At 30.8% G+C, this 24,480-nt stretch overlaps 1 protein-coding gene and 1 long non-coding RNA gene across 2 annotated transcripts in view; one reads left to right on the top strand and one right to left on the bottom strand.

Moving 5' to 3' along the window:
* LOC142320255 (uncharacterized) overlaps positions 1–24,480 on the bottom strand; it is a 521,142-nt gene that overhangs the window by 209,140 nt on the left and 287,522 nt on the right. The window lies entirely within an intron of this gene.
* Positions 1–24,480, top strand: part of LOC142320254 (neuroligin-1-like) — a 289,299-nt gene that overhangs the window by 173,161 nt on the left and 91,658 nt on the right. Inside the window, exon 5 of the mRNA XM_075357956.1 lies at positions 13,968–14,340. Coding sequence (XP_075214071.1) covers positions 13,968–14,340 — 373 coding nt within the window. The remainder of the gene's footprint in view (positions 1–13,967; positions 14,341–24,480) is intronic.

Genomic DNA, 24,480 nt, shown 5'->3' on the forward strand with positions numbered 1-24,480 from the left:
CCGCCCTCTCATTCTCATCACTCAAAGTTATGCCTTGAACTCAACTTCACTCGCTGTTTTGCTGATATCTTTATAATAATAGGTGCTTTATCCTTTATAGTTCAGAATAGTTTGCAACTTTTAAATACAATCGTTTTTGTGTATAACTCTTCCAAAATTCTTAAATGATAAGAGTTACCTTCCTTTATAAAAACGGAATAAACTCATCGTTTTAAACTAGAATTACCTTTATTGTACAACCCTTTTTCTTATTAAGATCTTTGATTTAAATAAATAGAAATTTTTTCGGCTGTAAACCAAAATTATATAAATAAAGGTTTTTATTAACGGACTTTTACCTGTTTCTTTACTCCCTGGATCACCTTCGCCAGTAAAATATAAATTTTTAGAAAATTCGTACAACCATATTTGTAAAAAAAAGTATTGTGGACACAATTATATATATATATTTCTATTTCAACTGGTATTATTCAACTAGAAATGTTTTTAGTAAACTTGAAAAGATAACTCAAACTTAAAATTTATGAATTTTAAATACCCATCCTGGAAAAAAAGAAAATTAATATATTTTATCACAAACATATATATCTGAATGCATTTCACGACTGTACATACTATCATAGTAAATCTTGCCGTAAAAGAATACGATCTATTAAAATATCTATAAATGCAATCGTCTCTTGATTAGTCTCAATAAACTTTTATTTCTACGTTAAAAGATAATTAAGATAAAAGATATTTGGTCTTGACTCTGTGTTTGATTTTGTATGTCTGTGTCTTTTTTAATTAATTAAAAACCTGTTTGCAATGAATTATAATTCGTTCATTTTCGTGGAATACAAAACATACCAAAACCATAAAAAATTTAATTATTATATTTATCAGATGTATAAATAACTTTGAGAATTTTAACGAAAGTTTTAATTAGTATGAGTATAAATCAACTACGAAATTGGCTTACTTACCATGCAAAACACATTCAGCGTTATTTCAGATTCACTGGTCTACCTCAGAGTAGAATAACAAAACTTATCGTACACCACATGCTTTATTAATTAAATCTTATGTTACATTAGTTTGCTCATGTATTAGGTATTTTAACTAAATATTGCGTAAGATAGAAATGACTTCAATACACTTATTCTTAATAGATTTATACCAGTAAACAAACCAGTATTAATTTTGTTTTTTTATTTTATCATAAATTAGACATTCTTAATGGTGATTAAAATAAAAGGAAATTTATAGTTTTTGTGTAGGTTAAGGTTATTTTAAAGCATACACGTCAGTAAATTAATTAAATTTATTTTGTATGGAAATGCTTTTACTAAAAAAAAAGTTTAAAATGTCGATAAATTTGTAGTAATTTTTATTAATCATATATATATATATATATATATATATATATAGACAAAGTTTAGGTCTATAAAAACTATGTTATGTAGGTATTAAATCTCTTAATCTCGTACTGGGATTAAAGGTTACCAGAGTTCACGGGATATCTGAGATGAATTTAAGTCAGTCCATAGTTGAAGGACTGCAATAAATGTATAATATCTTGTAAACAGATATAAAATCGTTATTAGATGTACAATAAAATAAATTGGTAAGGATCAAAATTTACGTGACAACATAATGAAAATTCCACTTCAGTAACTGTATAAGACTATAGAGACTTTGATTACGTGGTAGTAGGGTCTTTCTCTTTCATCATGGAAGTCTCAGAATCCCCTGGTCTGATTTGGTATTTTTCACTCACTATCTATAATTTTGAAATAGGTGTTAACTAAAAGCTTACAGAATTCTTGTGGTTAATTTGTTAAAAAAAAAAATTACACGATAAGACTTGGGTTATAAATTTTTCTTCAACTAAAATAAAAAGTTTTAAAAAATTAGGCTAAATAACTTGTACATAATTGAATTGGAAATACCGTGTGATTTGGTACCAAATATATCTCTCGGAAGTAAGTAAAGTATAATCGTATGATATCCATAATAGCCGAATTAAAGAATAAGAAGACGCTTTCGTGTAATTCAAAACCACAGTTGTTATTATATTTGTAAAGAATGTGTATGTGTGTGTGTCCACTCTTGTAAAAATATATTCATCAATTTTATTTTTTTTCATAATAAATTAATCTAGAACTCGCATTTTATCATTAGAAAATATATAAAAACGATATTTCTAAAAGGGCAGCTGACAATGTGATGTGTTTCAATCTGAAATTAACTAATATCTTCAAAACCTTTTCCAAAAATTAAAAGCTTAAAAACATACTTTTCTAAAAAGTACGTTTTACAAAGTTATTACGTTAAAGAAAGATTAAACTTCAAGAATTTATTTTGGAATTTGATGTATGTTGAAACTGGTGGTTGACTCTAATTAGACGGTCTGATTCTCTGCTGAGAATTCGGAGTCTTTATTGTTCTGTGACAATTGTTTTTATGTAACTTAAATATTTGTGACTTCACTTTGATGTTTGTAATGTTTTGTAACTTTATTACATACTTGTATTTATCTGACTATTATTCGTTATGTAAGTTTTTTTTTTTTTTTGTTAACTAATTGCTTCGTTTGTGTCATGAGATCAGATTCATATTATTACTATTGTGTTTGAGGTGGGCTATCTTTGGTCTCCTTGACACGTTACTCTTAGCAACAAATTTTAGTTATGGTCGGAATCCTTTTGGCGACCGATTGTAAGAATAAATTTCTCAAAAAAAGTACTTAAAAAATTTAATATTGAATAAAAGTCATCATCAATTAGTTTCTCAGAAATTCTACTTTGAAACATATTTTTTTAATTTAAAAAGAGTAAAAATATCTTTTCATAAACGTTTTCATTTGCTAAAAAGTGTACCAGATAGTTTAAAACAATATACGTCTTATTAAAAACCACAAAAAGTTTATTTTTACGATTTTTGTGAAATTTACTGGAGGCTTTTCTACAATTTTTGTGTAGTGTAGTATATTTTAATTTGAGATCCATGTATTATGAGTCACAATAGTAATTCTTTCGTAACAAAAAACAATCTTTTGAAGTCAAGGATTTCGAAAAACCTAAATTATCTAAAGAATAATGAACTAACATGCCAGGATCATTTAGAAAATTGAGGAATGAAGTAATTTTCCATTCACGCGTTCAATGAGCGGAATATACTATTGCACATCAATTTGACAAGACCAACGAAGTGTCAGTGGTATTCAGTGCTATGTGTTACGTATCTATTATGTTCAACTGAACATCACACTTTAGAAAAGGTAATTCTGATTAGAAACGCTTACACCTCAGCAGCTTTACATGGGTCACGACTGTAAGACAGATTAGGACAAACGTTAATGGGGAATTATATTACATACTTTTAAAATAATGGATAAATAAACATAAATGCTTTTTAAGAAATGGTTAACGCCTATGTTATATGATTAATATAATTATTTTTTTTATTTAAAAAGGAATGGAATTACCGTTTAACATCACACATTTTAGCCAAAATAAATAATATATATATACATATATATACGTATTACCCAAAGTAAATAAAAAAATGTTAATACATCCTTTTAATTTGCAAATATAATATTACATTTTACTTGCAAGTTAAATTATATATTTAATCCACACATTCAATTTTTAAATACATATTTCTAGCAAACTTCTTGATTAAACATATTTAAATCGTAGTTATGTGTATCTCGCAAAATTAATGAACTATGTACTTATTTAGATCTGCTGGTTACATGCAAACATTGAAGCAATAACCTGAATTGGGAGTTTTATTGCCTCATCTAGTGATCTAGTAGATTTTCTAATGCGGTTAAGTAGAATATATTTCTGGAGTATAATGAAGTTAAAGAGCATTTACGTTTATATCTCGAACAAAGGAATTACATTTAATTGAGAATGATATATTTATCCCTTGAAAGTGTTAAAATCTTAATTGATACCACCTTATAATAAATAGCTAGTTCATTTAAGCTAAAGATATTTTATGGGTACTTTATAAATAAATAAACCAGAAGTTTTAAATTGATTTGTTTAACAAAAGCTGTTTCGGGTGCCATTCCAGTAAAGTTTAATATCAACCACATCCACTTCACCACTCCTCACCGCCAGTACGACGTTGAACAATACAATCGTTAGAATGTCCTTAGGGCTCATCTCGTACATAGTATTCTGCTACTCACTCCCCTCATTTCTTGTTATAATTATCTTTACCTCCCGTTCAATATTACTCTGAGAGTAATTGTAATACACTATATAATTTTACATCTCGAAATTTTAGTAGCTATCGTCTGGTTTACAACATTTTTGTTTAAAATTTAGTTTTCTGTACTTAACATAAATACAAAGATGGCTTATTCTTAAATGTAAAGAAAATATATTTTCCCATTTATTTTAAATAAATGAGTCAATCTAACATTAATTTAAACTGAATAGCATAGTAAAAATGTCTTCAATAATAATAAAATAATCAATAATCAAAAAAAATAATCAATAATAATTATCGTCAATAATATTAACGACGTAAAATTAATGTTAATTTCATAGATGTAGTTATTGAAAACAGTTAAAACAACTACATTCAATTTTTTCTTGTCGTTAAACAATGTCAATATACATTTACCTTTTTCAGTGTTTCCCTAAATATTACAATACTTCTGCTAGTTAACTCAGTATTAATCAAATAAATAAGATATATTTCGGATATTATACAATCATTTATTAAAAATAATATTTTATTTTAATTTAATCTATATCTAAATTATAATTTACTTTTTACGCTGATCTCATTTTGTTGGTCTAAATTCACATTACTGCGGATGTCATGATTTTTCCGTTGAAGCTGGTGATCAGATATAATTTATAGAATTGAATTAATTATGAAACATATTAGGGTTTTTTATTTTTAATAAAATCTTATATTTTTTATATTATTATTTATATAAGTAAATTGTGAGATCTCATCTTGAATATTGTATAGTCATTTGGAATCGTGAACTAGAATACATCTCTATTATGATTGAGGGTGTTCAGGAAAGGTTTCTCTCGATGTTTAAGCGGAACTTTCATTTCCCACAATCTATGACGAAAGAATGTATAAGTCAAGAATTCGACTTTCCTCTTCTGCTGATAGAAGACATATCTGGGTTGTCTTTTATTGTCTGCTGCATTGTAAATTTTTCCGGGAATCAGATATTCAGATTCCTGTACCTTGTTGCTCATTAAGAAATAGAAGCTTGTTTTTGTATGCTCGAAGGTCTGATTAATTAACTAATTAGCGATGTAAAGAGGGTACAAGAAGGTAAATAATTACATCAAAGAAATTGACTTATTTCAATTCAGTGAAAACATATTCAAAAGTAAAATTAAAGAGGTAATATATGTTCATAGGTAATGTGCCATACACTACACTGATTGGTTCCTTGTACTGATTACGCAGTAGGTCAAGGCTAAAATAGTTAACATAATAACGGAATTATATTGTATTATTTGTGTTCTACTCTTTGTGGAAGGTGTTTAATAATGGTTCTATTAGTTTTCTTTTCTCAAATTATAGTCATTATCTGTACATAAGTTTTTCTTTTTTGAATGTACAATATATAAAGACGGAAGTAGCTATTCTGTTGTACTAAATAAATAATTATTATTAATATTAATAATAATTAAGGCAACGAATCAGATATTTCTTCAACTTCAATCAGAATGTAATAAGAATTATAAACCTTTTTCTTTCAAATAATTTCACTAGTTATTAAATTACAAAACAATGAAATTCGACAGTATTGATTAAAATTAACTAAATCACTTAAATTTCTTTAAATCGTTTAAAAGAAAAAAAATTTTTTGTTGCAAACAATTACAAAAATACGTTTTTGAATGAGGGTAAAAGTAAAAGGTTTTTGTCATTCAAGTTCAAGAGTAAAAGTAAATAAGCAAATTAAAACATAATTTAATGATACTTAATTTCAATTTCTATTTGCATCGTTAGTGACTGATATGTTACGCGTGAAGGAATAATAAGTAACGTACTATTATACGAAATTTTCTTTACATGCAGGCAACTGGAGTCGACTCTTGACAGTCAGTTGAGAGAAGCAGAAATTTCTATCTAAAGTATTTCAAGATAACATATTGCTACAAGTAAAACCAACAAATATTCGAATAATAATAATGAACGTTTTTATTAACTCCCCATAAAAATGGGCAACAACTTAAAATGTCTCTTTATTAACTACCAAATGGTGTCTCAGGAGTTACAATGAAATACTAGTTTACTTAACTACATTATCATTAATTCATAGTTAAAGATTAAATTCTGTTCTTAATATACATCTTTACTGTGAAGCCACTTTACAATATGTACATAATTTACGCCAATATTTACCGATTGAAAAGTCTGTAGCTGTTAAAAGTACATTCACACTCACCACAGTTTTTTTTTTTTTTTTTTTTTTTAAGTGATTTAAACGAATTTCATTTAGTATAGATATATTTCGTACAAAATTAATTATATTTATCATTACATAATGAGCGAAATTTTTATTTCACTCTTCACTTTTATTCACATAACTTATATGTGAATAATTATTTAATTGAATTAATTCAATAATTATCATTAAATTTTTTATTCTAACCTATTAGGTCATTACCAAAATTTATCAATATTAAATCTGCTAAAAATCTTCCACTTGAATCCTATAATTCTACCCAATCTGTTTAATAAAATATCGTGTTTCTTATTATCTCTTTCAGTAAGATAGTTGAGTATTAGCTGGAACTTATTTAAACTCATTTTCAGTTTGATATATTCTAAATGAAATGATAAAAGTGTGCAAATATACAGGAATTATCCTCGTTTCTAAGTACAGACGTGTGAATTTCTAGGCTAGTAATCCTTAATAAAATCATGTAAACATTTTCTACAGTATAAAATCTTTAATCTCAACTTGAGCTGCACAGCAAACAACTAAGATAAATACAGCAATAAATAATTTTAATCTTACAGAAAACTGAATAATTTTTTTAAAAATTGTCTGCGGGAGGTATTAATTGCAAACATAGCTTATTTTTGTAAAGTGAGCGAAAAGTTACGCAATTCTGAATATTTTTATCCACTGAAATGGAAAATTTGCTTTAAGGTTGGTCCTAGTGGGTGGATTGATAATAGTTAAGCTAGTAGAAATATCACCACAATCAAGTAATCTTAGCCTATTTGTCGTTCAGTGGCATGGTAATCAACACTATCTGTAAAAACATTATCATGTGTGTTACAGTCTCAACGAGCATTAATATTGAGAGGTATTTTAAATCGCAGTCGCTTTAAAAGTACCAAGTTACTTTCCTGTAGATTTTTACTGATCAAACGAATCGAATAATTTAACAATTTTACGCATATTCACTTCTTTAAAGAAACCGGTAATGTAGATCCAGGGAAATTATCCGGTGGTGGCCAACAGCTTTAAAAATAAAATCTTTAGAACGTGTGACTGCATCATTTCAATGACCACCCCGTAAGTCAATAAGAAGGCTATCTCAGCAAACTGTAATATCTTACGAGAAAGTCGGCTAAAAAGAAATGAAAATTACGTCCGTACCGTATTTACAAACGTGCGCGATTTTCGAGAACCCGATCTCGGAAAAAGATTCAATTATTATAAATGGTTAATGCATTTTGTTCGCGGCAATATTTGGATCTTGAATAATATTCTCATTAGTGAGGAGTCATTATTTCGTCTAAGTAATTATATAAATAACCAGAATGACCGAAACTGGAGGGCAGAGAACCGCCAAGTTTTTCCGAGACTAAACTACAATCAGAAAAATTTGGAGATGATGCGTAAATTCTCGGAAGAGAATAGTGGTGAGTCCAATATTTTTTACGAAAAAAATGATATCTTAACGCTAACAACAGATTATAACTGACTTCGTAGTCGTTGGTGGAAGAAAATGTACGCGATTTTATGGTTGCTGCAGGATGATGCAACTGCCCGCACTCTGAATGACACAATGTTCCAGCTACGTTCCTAGGGAAATAATCGTTTTTTATGGTTTATGGTTACTTAGGTTTCCAGATCCATACCCCGTGAATTTTTATTTTTATATGCTTATTTAAAAAAAATAATAAATATTCAGAAATAATACTTTCACATCGATCGACTCAAACCGAACATTGAAGTCGAAATATTTCATATTACCGCTGAAACGTTTTTAAAGAAGTGGTTGCTTACATGAAGAAATGTGTTTATACCTATACAAATTAAAATGTAGGATATCTTAAACAATTCTTACATTAGGTGAAATTATTTAATATTTGTTTGTTAAAATTTAATAAAGATTTTCATATATTTGTTTCCAATTAATTTTCCAAACGGATTGCGTAAATTTCCATTCATCCTGTGTTTAATATATTTTACAATATTGACGTAAAATTAATTTTTTTTTTATGTAAGTCAATTCATTTGTTTTTAAATTAGCCTGTTAAAAATTTTTTATCGTTTGATTTGTTTAACAGAGTTAATAAACATAATATTACTCATATCGATTTTATATTACTAATTTTTAATACCTTTTTTTAATTATATTGTTATTATTTTGATAAATTTTATTATATATATGTTAGTAAACTCGTATGATTTTGATCACAACTGGTTTCGGTTTTGTTGATATTATTTAACAATAAAGAAACGGTCACGATATTTTGCATTTTGGTAATAGGACAAGAGCAGCGTTTAAGATTACGTATGCAATCTATACTCATCTTAGAGAAGGTAAAAGGAGTGGTGAAATTTGGAGAAGACACTCACAGTTTTAGACATCAGATGGTTTACTTTAATCAATATCATTCATTCTATCAAAAAATAATTTTCTTGTTAAACATCAAATAATTTACTCTTTCCCTTTCAAACAATTTTACAAACATAATTTCGCTAGTCAAGCAATTCCGACTGTGAACCTCTAAGGAGGTTCGTGAAATAGTTAATAATATAATGAAATTTATTACAGTAGAAATTAAAAGTTTAAAAGTATTAGTGATAGTACAGTTTATTATTAATTTTTCATTAATATAGTGATTAACAGGAGTAAGTTTGTGTAATAAATGTTAATACAATATGTAAAATTTGCTTTTTGATACCAATATTTTTCCATTTCAATAGAAATATAGCGCTGGAAAATACGGGTGCATATTTTTTTATTTATACTAAATCTGCAACATTTATCTTCAAAATACATTTCACTACAGTTACCCAATGGAAAAATTGTAGACTATTTAAGCGTAAAAAAGGAAAAGAAGTCAATTTCTCCACTTCATTTTGTCTGTTTTCTTTGAACATGCCGCGCATTAAGAATACCAACAGACAAAGGGTTACATTTGGGCTAGATTGATGACTGTAGTCTAGTTTGTTGTACTTTTAACTCTCTCTCTCGGTTACGCTAACACCTGCGACTCGTTCAGAATCAACAAAGCAAAAAGGAAAAAAAACAATTTGTTCACGTTAGATCAATGTATTCGGTCTGTATCAATACATTATTCTAACTCATGCGTCTTGTTTCATTGAGAAAAATATCCATTTCACTGAAAGACGCATGTATAAATTTTCATGCCTCCAGAATCCTCAACATAAATATGTCAAGGTTTATATTCTCTATCGTAAAACGTGTCTGATAGTTTCATCAAACCCTTTCCTACAGATAATTTCTTAGATTGTACCTTCAAGGTTAAGTATTCGGTTAATAAATTATCTCATGCTGATTCAATCTAATGTAAATCCAGTAGATCTTTACACGAAATCGCGCATGCAAAAAAATTCATAAATTTATAGAAAACATTAATAAGTCATATTTAAATTATTTCTAGTACCTAATAAGATACAATTACACTTTGCAGTTTAAGATTGGGCTACACAAAAAAAGCTTTGTGTGTATATATATATATATATATAGATATGTTATGCCTATAATTAACAATGAAAGCTTAGTACAGATGCAAATCTATGATAATATTACATCCCCTATATATCAAACATTTTAAAATTACAATATTTGCTAGTATTTAAACTAAAACTTACTTTCTAAATCATTAAAAGAATATACTCTTTGCAATGAAATATATTCCAATCATCACTTCACTTGCTAGTTAGTTTGTTCGGCTTATTAACATGGCGGCTTCTAGAGCATATGATCTTGAATTTGACATCTGTACATAACTTGGATGCAGTGTCAAGTTTTCTATCTCATTTCGAAGGATAAAGTAAACATACATACTATAAATTAATGGTTAATTAATTTCAATGACATATTTGGTTGTTTAAATTTTAACACATTAAGTGTATGATGAAGGACTTTCAGAAATTTTGATAGAGTAATAATAATGATATGATCTAACATCATGAAAAAATGAATTTCTGGATATAACACCGATATTATTACTCCATCATTAAATCATTAACAACAACAAAAGTAACCAATCTTGTATTTTATTAATGATGCTAAAAAAAATTTCAAAATTGTAGATTCCACTTTCAGAAGAAACTCAATACAGACCAACATTTTTTCAACCTAGGGGCTTCCAAACATTGTGAAACAAAAACATAATTTAAGAAGTTGTTTGCGTTACAGTACTAATTTTTTGGGTAAAATATGACAATGTTTGTACATATTAATGAATGAATAAGATTATGAAGGAAAATCGTACATAAGAGAAGGGCTGCTTGTGTTTACCATGTACTAGAATGATATAGTCAAACATGTAATACCGTCGCTTTAACTGCTCGTATTCTGCTATTGTTTTAATTGTTACCTACAAACGTTTTCGCAGTAAATGAAATCTTTGTTTGTCATGTAAAGTATATTTGTATATTATAATGACATGTTTCATCCAGTTTAATTAATAAATTATTACTTCATAAGTGATTAAACGTAGGTTAAATAAAATTAATTATTTATCCCAGAACAATACATGTTAATAATCGCAGGAAAAAGTTTGAAACAAATATTGTGCCAGTAATTAATACACAAAATTCTATTTAATTAAAACAACTAATAAATTTAATAAGACTTATATAATATTAAATTGTAAATGTCTAATAGTACTGAAATATCTTACGTCTTTTGCAGTCATCTAACTGTCAAGACAAGATGTTTACTACTGAAGTGAAATTAATAAAATAAAGTTTAGTTTACAAACAGGTAGATAAATGGGTGGATATGTTTGTAGGACATTCTAATCAAATATTACAAAACATTATAAAATAAAAATTAGAGCAAGTGATAGGGGTTTTTTTTAACAGAATGTTTTGAAACTCTGGATTCTATTGGTGAGACTGGAGTTAGATAAAAGTTTATTAACTACATTGAAAGTTCTATACAAAATATTTTGACGTTAACTAAATATAGCCTAACTGATTTTAACAATGTAAGTACCATTTTTCCATCTTAACTGGTTTTAAATGTCATGTCGAAACTATATTTAATTGAATATAGATTATCAAATGGAGGAATAAAATTTAATTTTAGTTTTTTCAGGTGCATAATTTCCTTCACTTCTTGGAAAAAAATTAGTGAAGAAACGTTTTCATCAAAAGAAATTGAAAAAAGTTATTTTTAAAACAGCCCGTTACACACGAGTTTTGTTATCAATATAATATAAAATTTTTGACCGTATCGTACGCTTATTAAGAGCTCTGTTTTTCTGTAGTAATGATGTCCGTTTTTTATACAAATCTTATTTATTATTTGAACGGTGGGAGTAATAAAATAAATACGCATTCTTCTTACGGTGTAAGTGCATACTAAGAAAGGTTTTTGACATTTCGAATTTAAAGGGGTAAAATGGAGTATTAATGAAACATACTATTTTTTTGGAATTTCTTTGTAACAAATTAATATATTAACTTGATTTTTAGTATGTGTAATCGTCATGTAAATTTTACCTTTATTTAAATTGCAAATTTTACCTAGACTTTATTAAAATTTCATTTTAAAAGAGATGAAGAAAATTACTTTTGAAACAATGATTGCAAATTTTCTACATTTCCGACTATACAAAACAAGATATTCAGTATATCTGGGTTTGAAAATACTCTTCAGATAAATATTAAAGAACTGTTTTCTGGTTTTCTAGATTTTAATATTTTATGGAGCGTTAACATAAATGGCGACGGGAATGCTAGTCATAACCCACCGGGTTGGTCTAGTGGTGAACGCGTCTTCCCAAATCAGGTGATTTGGAAGTCGAGAGTTCCAGCGTTCAAGTCCTAGTAAAGCAATTTATTTTTACGCGGACTTGAATACTAGATCGTGGATATCGGTGTTCTTTGGTGGTTGGGTTTCAATTAACCACACATCTCAGAAATGGTCGAACTGAGAATGTACAAGACTACACTTCATTCACACTCATACATATCATCGTCATTCATCCTCTGAAGTATTATCTGAACGGTAGTTACCGGAGGCTAAACAGGAAAAAGAAAAAAAAGGGAATGCTAGTCATATAAATTAAATAAATAATTTTAAATTATAAACTTATTATTATTATTATTGTAGAAGGCCATTTTAAAAAATAAAAAATAAATTAGGTAATGACCATATAAATATATATACATAGAAAATTAGGTGTTTAGTAGCTGTCTGAATGCGCAGGTGAGACTCTGTAATTCCATAAATCCGTAATCATTGCTAAGCGCAAAGGGAAATACGTGCAAGTATGTAGATATAGTGAATTTATCATATATAAATATTGCTAAAATTATACAAATCCGCTATTAATTAGAATCTGTACCCACAGGCACTGTATATTTTCAACCTTAATTATAAAGTTAATAAGAGATGAACGAGAATCTTTTAAGGAAAAAAGGGATTACAGTATCGAGGTTTTGAGTTAGGTTTTGTTTATCCTTCTCATATAATTTTCTTATAACGCAAAAAATTGAGCTTTAAAAAGTTTTTACTCTTTCTTAAGTACGGATTTCTTCGATCTGGTTCAGTTAGTAGTGCTATAAACTCTAAGTTATATTATATATTTATAATATAAATGTGCGATTAATTTTGCATAAATTAATATTTTACAATAAAAAAGTAGAGAGCGGTTTATGCCCTCTACTTTATATAAACAAGAAAACCAAACTATTTGAAACTCACATAATAATAATATGTATATAAATTAAATTTTTGTAAAGAACTTTTGAAACTTCAATATGAAATAGCGATTTTCATAAGAAATTATTTATAAATCTGGTTCACAATCGAAAAGAGATGAATTTAATAAATTTTTAAATTAAATTTAAAAAAACGGATGACTTTCTAAAAATTAATTCAACAAAACTTAGATGTTAATATGGTGTATGTTTAAAAAAAATATATTTAGAAATTGAGTCAAAAAAAGCATGTAGTTCTTAAAGAAAATAATTTTTAAATATTTGAAGGACATATAACGTAACCTATAAATTAAAAGTTTTATAGAATTGGGTAAGACAAGGTTAATTTTAATTAAATATTTTAAATATCTGAGAAAATAATTTGATTTGACATTGTAAAATTGTATATGAAAAACACGTTATAATAAGTAGCAAATTTTGAAGTAACTAACCGCTTATTAAAATTTCAACGTGGCGTTTATATACTGATCATTATTCAGCAACAGATACAACTATCAATGTTACAAAGCGATAATAGAATTTTACTGGCTGAAAGAATTAATTTTTTTTTTCAATATATGTTGATATTTTATTCATTCAATTAAAACTAACTACTATTAAAAATTACATAGTATTTATTATGTGTTACGAAAGTCTTAAACAGTATCATAATAATTACTTTATACTACGTAATTAACATACGTGTAGATTAATATAACTTATCTGTGTGAATGAGATCCGATTTCATCCACATGATATGCTAGTTGTAATTTTGTTAAGAAATGATAACATTTTTATTATAAATAATTTTTTATCTTGTGTTTGACAGGATTGTTCCGACGAGCAATACTTCTATCCGGATCGGTACTGAGTCCTTGGGCTTTGATTCAGCAACCGGAACAGTTAAAAACAAATGCAGCTCGACAGTTAGGTTGTCCGACCACAGGGAAACAAGTAATTGCTTGCCTTCGTCATTTATCACTAGAAGCCTTGTTGTCAGTCCGCATCACTCCACCAAGATTCCTATCACTCTTCGGTCCTTGGCTAGAACGAGATCCTTTAGAAACTATGAAAAGCTCACCCGACCATTTCTACTCAACAGATTTACTTATAGGCACCACAACAACAGAAAGTTATCTCGACTTCAGTGCTCATGACATCGAATACGGGTTCGAAGAGGACCAGCGCAATAGAATTCTAAGGTAGATTATGAAAAACATTATAAGATATTAAAAGCCTAATAGATGTTATCTATATTTTCAAACTTAATAAAAATCTTGTTATATAAACTAAAAGACAAATAAGTCAGAACAGACTGTTTAAACGTTAGAAATAACAAATAATAATGCCAATTTATGAAAACTGTCTGATATAAAATTTTACATTTATTTTTTTTATCAAAATAAAAGAAACTCAAGAGCAAATTTCTTGCTCCTATTTTATTAACTGTTTCTTAATACCATAATGTGAATTTAAAAACTGCAATCATAAAAAGGTTTGGCCTGGATTGCTCCCTTTTTTAGTATAATATATGTTAGCTGACAACGGAGTGAATATTTCACACCGCAATCACATTTTGTGCAGCTGAAGAGCCGGTGTGTTTGATGGCTTGCAGAAATGAAATTGAATGTTCGGGTAGTTTTGATTAACGCTTTACTTTGTCTAGTTTCCTGTCATTCTCGAATGAATCTTGCCTGTCATGTGAGTCAAAATGTGATACTCACAGACAAACTGTTGGACCAGTATTGACAATATTGAAATTCATTTTAAATAAAACTTACTAAATTTCTTGTATTATGAAGGTAAAATTCATAATTTTAGAAAGAAAAGAAAAAATGTAACTCGCATAAGTTCAGCATTCTTATTAGGTTCCTTAACATAACAAGTTTTTATTATGAGGCTGAACGTACTACCAGTATTAAGAACAGAGAAATAATTTTTTATAGTCCTATCTTAAGTAAAGAAAGCGAATTAATTAGTCAATGGATTCCCTCCCAAGAAAAATCAGTATAAAATATTTTGGTAAAAATTTGAAATTATTAAATATATTACACTTATACTTTTAAATTTATTTTATATATATATATATATATATATATATATATGTGTGTGCTACGATATCGAGACTTAGTGTGTCAAGAAATATTAGAGAGGAAACAAAGTAAAAGTCGAATCGGGACTCAGAACTTACTCTAAGAGTCGAATCCGCTAGCCGTAGGGCAAACGGCCTCAAATTTGATTATAACAATTTTCCCAATTTTGGCCATGGAGTACCTGGGAACGAAGGCGCAAAGCCTGAGGCTCTCCACCAAATAAATGATGTGGCAGCTGCCCGTAATGGTGAGAATAATGTAGACAGGTTGGACAAGTTTTTTTTTGAAATATAGATTTCCTAGTTCAACAGATTGCGAGTCTAATAAGCTTAGCTACTCAGGTACTAACCAAAAATCTGTTAATGACAAAATTTCTTCGGATCGTTAATGGACAAATTTCTAGGCAGGAAGAACAAGAATATATGGCAATTACCATTCTCTAGACATAATACTGGTATCAGAGATGCACTGTACAGACCGTAATTACGTTAGGCTTCAAGGTTTCTCTGTGCATACAACAAATCACCCTGATGGGAGAAGTCATGGGGGGAACTGCGATACTGATAAGGAATTCTCTACTGCATCACCAACTTCCAGATTTTTGTACTAATCAGAATCAGGCAACCACGGTTAAAGCTACAGACTGGTAGGGATCTATAAGAACTCTCCTCCATGCCATACTATTGCTAACGAGTTATTCAACGAATACTCTTCGGAATTAGGTTCCAGGTTTATTGCTGAAGGAGACTAGAACGAGAAAGATCCGTTGTGGGTTTCGCGGTTGACAACTAGCAGAGGAAGCACATTGAGGAGCTGTGTTCAAAATAAGCCTGGACGTAGTTTCGGGAATTAAGCCAACATATTGGCCTACGGACCCAACGAAGATTCCGAATCTACTAGACTTTACGTATTTAACTTTAGGTATAACATCTACATATACTTTGGTAAAAAAACAGTATGACAGGAGGTCAGACCACTCGCCCGTTTTACTTACCGTGAGTCCAATGGTCCTTAGGAAAACAATGAGGCCTATCATATATACGAAACAAAGAGGGTTTACTACTAGCACGAGAATGACCCATTTCCGCACGATACCCTTGAAAATATTGTCTACGCAACATACTTTCTAACGTCGTTCAATCAAGAAGGTGCAAGGCTATCTACTCCAGAACAAGTACGTTCAACCAGAGACAATACCTATCCGAGAGAAGTGATAGCTCTAATTGGATCAAAACGGTGTCAGGAATGACAAGGAAAGCTAATCTTATTTGCTTTACACTTAGGCAAAATTTTCAACCTCACAATGAAGAAGGTCCTAGTGATGAGGATATATAAGACTTCTTATAGAGACCATTGCCAGTCAGCTTTCTGATTACACCTATCTCAACAAGGGAGGTACTGGAGTTAATCAACCAGGAAAGGTGACTAAGAAAGTCACGGGTTTTGATTTAGTGACGCATAAAATTCTTGTTATGCTATATCCCTTAAAGGCATTACATAAATTAAGGATCTTACTAACTCCGTCCTGCGGACGTCTTACGTCCCAGCAAAATGGAAGTTATCTCAGGTGGTAATAATCTTGAACCCAAGGAAGCTTGCACACGAGGTTTCTTCTTACAGACCAATTAGCATCATATCGGTCATAACTAAATTATTTGAAAGGCTGTAACTTTGCAGGCCTAGGTCAGTTTTGGTTGGTGAGAAGGTAATTCCGAACCAAAACTTGGATTCAGATACGGCCACTCCAACATCGAAAAATCCCGTAGAATCGTCAATGCCATCAGTGGATGTCTGGAGAAAACAAATTTTTTGCTTAGTAGCATTCCTAGATATGAAAAAAGCCTCTGACAAGGTATGGTTGCCTGGTTTGCTCTATAAATTAAAATTAGAACTTCCTCAACCCTATTACCTTGTTAGAGGATTATCTTGAGGGGCGTTTCTCTCAGGTAAGATGTAATGATGCGTTATCGAAATTCATCGATATTAGATCGGATGTGCCACAGGGTTCTGCACTAGGTCCTGTGTTATATCCAATATTCGCTGTGGACCTTCCAATCCTGGAAAATTGAACGTCGCCACATTAGGCAACGAAACTGCTATCCTTGTTGTTAACGAAAATCCTGAACTAGACCAGCGGGAGCTGTAAGTGGAATTGGACCCTGTCTGCGCACGGCAGAAAATTGGAAGATTAATTTTAATCAGGATAAATCAAAACACATCACATTTGCCACGAGAAGGGGTGACTGTCTCAGTGTGAACATGGATGTTGTCTTGATCCCATTAATAGAGTGTGTACGTTACCTAGGACTTCACTTAGATACGATGAGAAGAAAATAACTGAACGCGAAGTATAACGAAGTGCATTGGATGCTACGGAGAAAATCATACCTCATCCTTGTCTAATAAATTTCAGATTTATATAGTTTTTCTACGACCAATCTTGACTTATGATGTACAGTTTAGGGGTGGGGGATCAGCAAGTAACAATAAAATAGTTATCATAAAACGCTTCCAAAACAAAGTATCGAGAACAATTGCAGAGGCGGCACGGTTCACACCGAATGATGAGATACATGAATATCTAGAGCTTCCGACGGTTCGCTAGGTTGAGACAACACATAATTAAATGCCAGCAACGTTTAGAAAATCACAGCAACCATTTAGCGATCAATATGCTTGATAACGAACGGGGACGTACTAAGGTTGAAACGTCTCCACGTCGTTGACTTTAGAGCTACTGAATGAGAGTTAGCAGTCGCCACATCTAGTGATATTATTTTGTTTCCTTTATTGATTTATTTTCTGTTTAAATCTACAAGTTTAGACTAGCCATCGCTTGATTATTTGTTTAATTTATCGGTATTTTATTTGTTAATTGCATGTTTTTATGGACTATGAACTGTTGGAAGAAATATTTTTTTCTATGAACTTTAAGATGCACATTATTATGAATTGACTTACTATGTGAAAGTTTCTTTAGGAGCCCTCTATTATGTGCTTATTATTAAATTATTTACTTATGGTTCCATTTAAACTGCAGATTGTAAATATACTGGTAATTGCCGATTGTAAATATACTTAACAAAAATTTACAATTGCCGATTGTAAATATACTTAACAAAAATTTACAATCGCAACCATAAATAAATAACTTGTTAAAATATATCATAAGAGAGGCCCATCCGATGATAACCTCCCAACGGAAACAAATATTAGTAGATTATAATAACCCAAACTACTATGTTAATAAACATGTTTATAGTAACAACAAATATCCAATAAACACTTACGGCAAAAAGATTATCATCACTAGATCTATAACTTGTCCAATCTATGCACCACATATATTAAAAATATTCATTAGCATACGATGTATTTTTCCTAAAATAAGGTAAGTAGATAAACCAATAAAAAAGCGTTAAACATAATAAACAGTAACACAGTTAAAACAAAAAAAAATAAGCGTTAATAGTGATTTTAGCTGTGATTCGTTTCGTTTATGTTTGTTTCGTTTTATTTAGTTTAGTTTGCATTTATATTAGGTTTTGGTTAGTTTGTGTTTTTTCCTACGGTTGCTACTCAGGTGGTAGCGGCCTTCAGGAGGACTTCCCGCCCCTTCCAGTACGGTGTAACGATAATATGAAAGTGGGGAAGGGAATCGCAAAGACATATCGGTAATGAAGATTGCGCCTTTCTCCACCGGTTGCAGAGGAAACAAAGTAATTCAAAGCTGGTGGTAGAGGTTTCTTGTATTGCTCAAAAGAGGCCTCTGGACTGGAGAAGTGTGGATCATTCCAGGACGTCTCCCGCATGGTGGAGATGTTGACGGAGGGGGAAGAGGAGGGCAAGTGGTGCAAAGAGACTTATACTCCGGAAAAGATGTTTTATTAATAACATGTCTTTTTTTGTTTAACCACATTAGGGAGTTCAGCTCACTTGTGCAGCAGTATATGAACACAAAAGTAGAAATCAAGGACTGTTCCAAACGTATGAATACCTCTGTTCGTTTGATGAAGGTGATTCAAGATGTTCTTGATGAAATAATCGTAGAGCCTCAGAAGGGACAATCAACTAACCCGGGTACGGTGGAAGAGGCCATCCAGAATTATTTCATTGTTACGGACGTGGCTCCGCAGACTCCAGCTGCGGGTCTTGACGGACTGCGTCCTGGTCAGGTGCAGAGCTCCGTCGAATGATTGATGATGGTGTTTCTGAAAAGGACCTTGTGAAACTGGTTCTTCGGAACTGGCCTGAGGATGTTTTCCAAACTTCAGTCCTGGTGAAGGACACCGCTGGGGTAGAAAAGGGTACTGGATATGCATGGAAAATAGATCTGGCGGATAGGATCGATCACCCAAATCACACTTCGTTATTTTGTAAAGCCCCATGGATTGGGGACCTGGCTCGTTCGGGTAAATTGACAGCGGGCCAAGTCCTTGTTGTACTGTCATCTGCTCGAGACCTGCCAGGACGGCGGTGCTCAAAAATTGACCTTGGTCGTACTGATTACGCCCTAATAACTGACTCGGCGGCTAAGGACTGTGAAGTGGCCTCCATCGTCTGCCGGTTGGTTCTTCAGGTGATGAAGTATGAGCACAATCGGGCGGTGTGTTTTCAGAAACATCGGGGCGAGTTGGACAACTATTGCGCTTCACAGTTGAATATTTCAGTGGATTGATCGGGAAGAAACACTTCATGCACCTGTTAGTGCTGATCCAGAAGGATGTAGCAGGAAACAGTCGGTAGGCTCGCCGACAACGACAGTGGTAGTCAGAGCGGAGGAAAAAACCTACACTGAACTCCTCCGCTCAGTGAAAGGAGCTGTGTTGGCAGGGGATAAGGAATAGGATAAGCGAATAAGCAAGGATATTTCTGCAAAGGTCGAGGGCATCACTACGGCTCTGACAGGGAGGTGTGGTAGGAGGGTTCACGTTCCTATTATAGATGTCGATATATTCACCACTCAGAATGAGTTCATTACGAAGTTTCGGAAAATCACGGGGGAGTCAATGTCGATTGAAGTTATGTCCATCCGTTCGGCCTATAGTGCAACGCAGGTGATCGGTCACTGTGGCTGGGCCGCTCATCCTTGCGGATTGGCTGATGGACGTATCCGTATCGGATGGGTGGCTTGTATGGCTATGTGAAGTTCATTTGATGACCTTAGTTTTTGTTGCAGGAAGCCAAGCCACTGGGCCAATTCGTGTGCCGGGCCAGTTCGTAGTAGCCACTGTTTCACCTGTTGTGAGACCGGTCATCTACGGAAGGACAACCGGCGAGAGATTAGGTGTCCTTCCGACGGTTGCGTGGACATGCATCAGTGGGTAGAGGATGCAATAGTACAGTCAATTTGTATTTTTATTTGAAGATCCTTACCTACCGATTGATGTTTTTTCCATATGTTAGGGGTGATGAGGGAAGCTTAACTCCAGATGTTTAACATCCCCCCTCTCATAGATTTTTGAAAAACTCAAAAAGTTTTTGAAATGCGCTTTTCTCTGAATCTATGCATTTTAGAGAAAAGTTTTACAAACAAAAAATGTAGAGGACATTCTCCTATGTAATTAATGTGTTTGAAGTTATGCCGTATAATTTGAAATTGAAAACCTAGGTGGCGCTGAATTTGTAAAAAAACGTGTTTTTCGGTTTTTTCACCGAAAAAAATTGTTTTTCGTCTGTATTGCATTTGGAAAAGTTGTTAATATTAAAAAAAAAAAAAACTTTTATTTAAACAATTTTCTTGTACGACTTACCGTTTTGCAGCTGTAGCTTGTGAATATGTTGTGAATTGGCCACGTATTCGAAACCGGTCTAGTCGTTTACAACTTCGATGTTAAAAAATCTGGAGTTAAGCTTCCTTAACGCATGGACAAAAGATCAATCGGTAGGTAAGGATTTTCAAATACAGCCTATTTTGATGACAAATTGCCTGTACTACAAGGCTTCAACTAAGGAATGAAGATGCGGTGCTTGCTCAGTACTGATGGGCAGCTGTGGGGGATAGCCCTGTCCAGGACAGGTGGAAGGCTCTGGCGACCCACCATCAATGATTGGAAGGGGACTCCTTCGCAGCGCCTCTGGGGAAGGAAATGTAAGACCTTAATCCCGGTGAGGGATCCCCTTGGGGGTTCTGCATTAGAGGCAGGACATTAAGATCGGAGTGGCGGTGAGGAGACCCCTTTGGAGTCCTCTCATTGCTTTGATAGTTTGAGGCGACGATAGGGAGCTGAACGTTAAAAACCCAATAGTAAACAAAATTAGTAACAAGAAACGGTACAGGAAAATAGTACCTTCAACGACATTCACTAAGGTCCAGTCCGTGATCCGTGTTAATCATGTAATCTATTCACCGTTGTCAAGCTGGTTTAAAGCAAGAGCATTTTCTTGTTTTTAAAATATAAGTATTCATTAACGAAACCAAAAATAAAGTTAAGTAACCCATAAAACATTAAATTTATTCAATTTTAAATGGAAAATAAAAATTTTATGTCATACGTTACAGTTTTAATGCATTATCATGTAAAAGTTAATGAAAAAAAGAAGATATATTGCATAAAATATGAATATTACGTAATTTAATACAAAAATAAGCGATTTGAGTATTTTAAAATTAGTTTTCTTTCATAAATTAGTTTATGAAAAAGCCTTTGACATTTTATGAGTACATTTATACATTTTATCCTTTTGACAACTTATTAAATGAATGTTCATCGTTAGACATGAACATGTCATGTCCATGAAATATTGATTTTTATTGCACGCTTCTGTTAAAAGTAAAATAAATAAGAGATAGAATAGACAAATAACTTAGTGAAATTCAATGAAGATAAAATTAAATACGCTAAATTAAATAATCTCTATTACATTGCACTCCAACTTCGTGACGACCTTATTTCTAAACAAATAAAATCGAATACAATTCCGATTGTTTTTTTTTTTAGTACACTTAAAAATTTGTTAATGTACCTTAAAAATATTTTTTACGTGAAATTTTAGAATCGCCAATTAGTAAAAGTAAACATCGATCAACAAGTTTTATCGATCTTGCTATTGCTCATTATAGAGTAATGCTGATGGAACGGTTTTAAAATAATAATATATTTAACGGTGAAATGTCTTCCAGCTTTAATATAGTACACAAATGTACGAAAAATAAGAATTAATAGTACAAAAATGTAATTTAAGTAAGAATGTTGAAAATCGCAGTACGATCTTTGTATCACGCGTGCGCGCGCACCCTCCCCCCACACCAAAACGCCCTCATATACACACTAATATACATACATATATATGTAAAACACACTAATATACAACCCCTATTTAGTGTAATAATTTCACATAAAACCATTATTAAATCAGAGAAAGAACCCTAATATCTAATTTCTTAGAAATTATTATAACTACATGGTAGCTTATTTGAGTGTCTGTGTTGACTGAGTTGTCTCTCCTTGACTGTCTTTACAGCACTCTACAAATATACATACGTACACAAAATATTGCAGTCACATTCAGTAATCAAAAGCAAACTTCAACAAAAACCGAATGAAAAGAAAACTGGAATTCTTTGTAACAAATTAGATAACGTGTAATTTATTCAGATTTCATAATATGTCCGAATTATTAAAAAGATAACATTATGTTATTAACTACTTAATAAACTGTAACACACTATAAAATAATCATTTTTATTTAATGATTATTAAATAAAAAAAATGATTAAAAATAATAAAATGATAGAAATGATTATTAAAATGTCAATGCATTATTTATTTGATAATTATAATCCTTTATATAATATGCCTTATGTTCATTTAAATTCACGTTTAGAAATGATACATTATTTTAAAATCTCACTTAGTTTATGTCGCTTATCAGACGATCTTTATTACGTTCTTCAAAAGTATTTCCTGAAGCTAATCCAAAAAAAAAAAATTGTCATATACCATTCATGAGTGATACAGAAAGTGCCGATTACAACATTTTCATTAATTTACGTAACAATATTTTCATTTGTGAAAATGAAACATTGTCATCATTTGATATTTTTAAAATACTTGTGGTTAATTAGAGGTTGAGAAAACCAGAAATGTAACACTTTTCCCGACACTTCATCTTAATATGTTCCGTTACAGTTTCTGTTATTCTACTGTAAACAAGTACAGTACAACTAACTCATATTAACAGATAAATTTATTATGCTATATTGATGATTCATAAACTGTATATATCTATTTTCATTATTTATTTAATAATGATTATTAAACACTAATGATTATTAAATTTAAAAAAATGATTAAAAATAATAAAATGATTATTAAACAGTCAATGCATTATTTATTTGATAATTATAAACTCACAAAAAGTTATAGTTATAACTCTTTTTGATTATGTGATTGCTTTTGTGTTGCGTGTAACAGAAATATACCAGACAGGGTTTAAAATCAGGAATTATGAAAATAAATGATACTACTATTCACCATTCAGACTGGAAAGCAAACATGAAACTGAGTAGTTATTTTTTATTAATATTACTTCTCCTCTGTAAAATACTAAATATAATTGTTTCATAATATTTCGGCAGCGAAGAAAATATTTTTAAAACCAATTAACTTTTTTCTTTTTTTAAGGAGAAAAACCACTAAAATAAAGTTGTTTTGAAGAACAGTTCTTTCTCCTGGGTTTCTTTATACATTTATTATCTTGTCAAAACTGTTGAGTTTTAAAGAAGTGCGTAAAGCATCTTAAAGGCAATAAATTAATAAAAATACTGCATAATTATACACTATTCTTAACTTTTATGAATTAAATAATGAAAGTTGTTATTACTTATATTCTACTTTCCAGTATACTTTTCCAATAAATTAAGTTAAGCAGTGTATTTTATTCATTAGAAAGGTTTCATGAAAATAATTTAGTCTATATTTTGTATAAGCTGTTCAAAAATTCTTTAAAGTAATAAATAAAATATAATCCTAAACTTACCTTTCCTTTCTAAAAATGATGGTCTTTTACAATTCTGTTCGTCCTACTCAACAAATAGAACTCGAAGGAAAAAAATCAGCTTTGTAACTAAAAGCGTTCTCTCGTTATACTGTTCAAAGGAATCCTTTCTACCCCCGACAAACACTCTCAAAAGAAATGAGTGTGAGAAATAGTGCAAGAGAGAACTAATGGAAGAAAATAAGTAACACAGCGCTAGCCCTTTTTCAGCAAAAATGTAACTGTATGATAAAGAATACGTCTTGTTAT

This window comes from Lycorma delicatula, chromosome 2, assembly GCF_047948215.1.
Source record: "Lycorma delicatula isolate Av1 chromosome 2, ASM4794821v1, whole genome shotgun sequence".
NCBI classification, from domain to species: Eukaryota; Metazoa; Arthropoda; class Insecta; order Hemiptera; family Fulgoridae; genus Lycorma; species Lycorma delicatula.